This window comes from Bison bison, unplaced genomic scaffold (genome assembly GCF_000754665.1).
Source record: "Bison bison bison isolate TAMUID 2011002044 unplaced genomic scaffold, Bison_UMD1.0 scf7180017864313, whole genome shotgun sequence".
Taxonomy (NCBI): Eukaryota; Metazoa; Chordata; class Mammalia; order Artiodactyla; family Bovidae; genus Bison; species Bison bison.
This window is the reverse complement of record NW_011494885.1, coordinates 1,963,811-1,967,569: the sequence shown is the minus strand read 5'-3', so window position 1 is coordinate 1,967,569 and position 3,759 is coordinate 1,963,811. Positions and strand designations below refer to the sequence as shown.

Genomic DNA, 3,759 nt, shown 5'->3' with positions numbered 1-3,759 from the left:
CCCCGGGGAGACTGGGCCCCCACCTTGTCATCCCCACTAGGCACGGTGTGCGAGCTCCTGGAGGGGAGCTAGGAAGTGACCGCGGGATGAATGGGGGAGTCCTGGGAACACAGGTGCACTTGGTCAAAACAGAGCCCAACCGGCCCCCTCCAGGAGCTCCTCTGAGCAGGGAGGTGGTGCAAGAGTGGCAGAGGCCTGTCGAGGGCCGTGCAGGGGACCAGGTGCTGAGATTCGTCCGCCCACAGAACAGAGCCCCTCCTTCGTGGGCTTTTCCTTCCCTCTTGCCATCCCCAGCTTCTCAGCAGGCTGACAGGTGCAGAGGCCGCAAATGACGACAGTACCGCTTCCCGAGCCCGACTCGGGGTGCTTGGCTTGCACTTACCCACTCCTTTAATCCTCATGAGGGCCCTGGGAAGGTCCTCGTTTTACACGGGAGGAAACTGAGGCACAGGGCAGCTGGCCACTGCCCCAGGCCCACAGCTGGTAAGGATCCGGACCCTGGACCCAGCCACCAGGCATGTGTTCCCCTCTCTGCCCCTCACACCCGAGCTCAGACCTCGACCACCTTAGTCATCGAGTCAGCCTGCCCCCGCCCCAGCGGCCAGCCCTGTCGTGCCGAGGACACCAGATAGCACACGCCGGTGTCACGGGCAGGAAGCTGTGTCCTTCCCCAGGCCCGGTTCCCACAGGAGGAAGGCGGAATGGTGGGCCACGGTCTGGGTGTCGCGTGGCCCAGCAGAGGACGGGGCCATCACGCGGGGCACCTCTGCTCCGGCTCCCACCCACTCCTGGCACCTCCCCTCGGCCAACTTCAGCCCTTGCCACTTCTCTGGGGCACGGGCAGCTGCGAGTGCTGCCCTGATCACCTGCCTGTCAGCCACCAACATGCAGGAGCCAGACCTGCTCAGGTCCAAAGGTGCCCCTGGGAGGTCTGACCTAACCCCTCTGTGCCCCGGTCTCCAGACGTGAAACACAACCTACCTTCCGGGGCTGTTAAACAAGGGGGTCTGCACAAGGCAGCTGGCACAGTATAGGCCCAGGTCCCGATTCCTCACTTTGCTCATTCAGCATGTTTCTCACACGGCCTGGTATGTGCCCAGCCCCCCTAATGCCGTCTTGGCGTTTCTGATGCCCCAAGTCGGGGCCGCTCAGCTCTCTCTGGGTCACACAGATCGGCAACGTACACAGGTCGGCTCTCCTCCAGCCACGCGGTCTGCGCTCCAGGACACGTGGACAGACACCAAGTGCGCCTCCTGCCGCTCGGTCCCCACGCCTCAGCACCCCCACCGCGGGACCCTGACCTGGCCCCCCAGAAGGCCACTCGGCCACCCCTGCCTCCCCTGAGCCCCTGCAGGTCCCACCCAGGAGTCTCGGCTCATATGTAAGGCCTCCTAATCACAGTTGACGTTTCGCCCGCCTGCTGGCCCGTCCGGGGGCCCACCCCTGCGGCCCCTTCACTGACGCCCCCTTGCTCGCCCCAGGCAAGTCACCTGGAGTTTCTGGGGTGACGGGAGTGCTACCCACCGGGCGTTTAAGGACGGACGCTGAAAGTGCGCACAGGAAATGATGGGAGTTGCGAGGAAAGACAACGGGTGAGGCCGAGCCTGGGCAGGACCCCCGTGTTTCCTGGAGTGAGGCTGAGTGGGGCCTGAGGGCCACTCAGGAAGCCCTCTATCCCGGGTCTTGTCTCCCCGCACCGGCAGGGACGCACGAGCCCCCCTCAGCTGCCACACCGGCTGGCTCCCGGCTGGAGGTGGCCGAGGGCCCCTCAGCCTCCCTTCCCTGGCCTTCTAGGGACAGAAGACCAGCCTGTTGGTCCTGGAGGGCATGGGCTTCCGCGTGGGCCAGGCCCTGGGCGAGAGGTGAGAGGCGGGCGGGACCCACAGTGGGGTCCCTTCCTGGGCAAACGGGTGGGGAGGGTGCCTCGCTCCACACAGGATCCCGGGCCGGTCTCCTCCCTGGTCCTTACCCCGGGGCTCCCCAAGCTTGGCCCCCACGGTGTCTGCCGCAGGCTGCCCCGGGAGACACTAACCTTCAGGGAAGAGCTGGACATCCTCAAGTTCCTGTGCAAAGACCTGTGGGTGGCTGTGTTCCACAAGCAGATGGACAGCCTCCGTACCAACCACCAGGTGGGTGACCCCCAGGCAGACAGCAGGCAGAAGCCAGAGCCCTGGGAGTCCAGGGAGGGGACCCCGGCTCAGGGCAGTCACAGCAGGCCCAGCCCCGCTCAGGGGCTCCCCACAAGCACTGGCCCCCCGGGCCCAGGACAGGCCCCTCGTGGCTGGCGGCCATGCCTCGGCCTGACGCAGCTTGTCTGCACCTGAGCCTCGTTCCCATTAGGCGCCCACGCTGGGCCCGGCTGGTGGCCTGATGGCCTGGGCTGTATCTTCTCCCCATCGGGCACCCTGGAAGTTGTGCAGCAGGGGCATGGAGGGGAGGACACCAGGCCCTGGTCGGAGGGCCCACGGGTCCTCGTACAGCCCCGAAGGATGGCCCAAGACCGACCGCAGCCGTTTTGAGGGAAGGGTCCTTCTGGACCTCAGGGTGGCAGCGCTGGGCCCTTGCCTCCCCTCCCCCCCCACCACGAAGGTACAGGCGCCACTCCGGCTCCCTGGCACCCTCCTCTGTCCCCAGGGGACCTACGTCCTGCAGGACAACAGCTTCCCCCTCCTTGTTCGGATGGCCTCGGGTCTGCAGTACCTGGAGGAAGCACCCAAGGTACCAGGCGGGACTCTGGCCCGGGGTGGAGGCCTCTTCCCAAGCCCAGGACCCTGGGAGAGGGAGGCAGACCCACTCCACCCGGCTGTGAACCCTCAAGCCCGCGTGGCCCCGGGGTGTTGGCCTCCCCCTGCTCCACCCACGGTGACCTGTGTCCCCCGCCCCCAGTTCCTGGCCTTCACCTGTGGCCTCCTGCGTGGCACCCTCAGCACCCTGGGCGTCAAGAGCCTGGTCACCGCCTCCGTGGCAGCCCTGCCCGCCTGTGAGTTGGGGTGGGGGGGTTCCCATCCCTCTAGTGTGCCAGGGGGCCCACCCTGCTCCCAGGGGCCGCCCAGCCCCACTGCAGATGGGAATCTATGGCCCAGAGAGCTGAAGTCCCAGGCCCAGGCCACACAGCAGGTGCAGCCCATCCATGGCCCTGCCCCTGATGTCCTCCTAGACTGCCTCCCTGGGCGTGCCAGCCTGGAGGGGAGAGCCAAGGACAAGGACCTGGGCTAGTGGTTTCCAGCACTCTTCCCAGCGCGAGAACCCAGGTGGACACAATAGGAGTCACCTGGGTGAAGGCGGGGTGCTGGGCTGAGGGGCTTCAAAGGCAGCCAGTGTGAGGGGGTGTCCTCCTGACCCCGGGGTCCTGCTGGCCCACAGTGCCCCCCATCGGACAAGCCGAGGCCCCACCCTTCCCTGGGGGCTGCCTGCGACTAGCCCTCCACGCACCCTTCCCTCGGGCATCTTCCCCTCTGCCGGTCCCCAGGGCCATGCATCACGGGGGACTGGGGCCCGAGCTGGCACGATCTGAGCCACACGTGCCACTGAAACTGGGCCAGGCCCCTCCCCCACAACCTACATGCCTGACCTGCTGCCTGCCCATCGTGCCCCCAGCCACCCACACAGCCCTGGGGCGCAGGCCGGGGGTGGGGCTGGGGCACCACCATCTCAGGCCAGCAAGGAAACAAGGTCCAGCCAGGGCCACCCAGGCTGAGGGTGCAGGGCCCGGGTGAACGGCTCAGAGCGGCTGGGGTGCCACCTCTCCCCTCCGGCCCC

At 67.1% G+C, this 3,759-nt stretch overlaps 1 protein-coding gene across 1 annotated transcript in view; it reads left to right on the top strand.

Annotated features, from left to right (window-relative positions):
* TRAPPC6A (trafficking protein particle complex 6A) overlaps positions 1 to 3,759 on the top strand; it is a 9,919-nt gene that overhangs the window by 5,718 nt on the left and 442 nt on the right. Inside the window, exons 2-5 of the mRNA XM_010852590.1 lie at positions 1,795 to 1,862; positions 2,012 to 2,129; positions 2,635 to 2,718; positions 2,887 to 2,980. Of these exons, the coding sequence (XP_010850892.1) occupies positions 1,795 to 1,862; positions 2,012 to 2,129; positions 2,635 to 2,718; positions 2,887 to 2,980 (364 nt within the window). The remainder of the gene's footprint in view (positions 1 to 1,794; positions 1,863 to 2,011; positions 2,130 to 2,634; positions 2,719 to 2,886; positions 2,981 to 3,759) is intronic.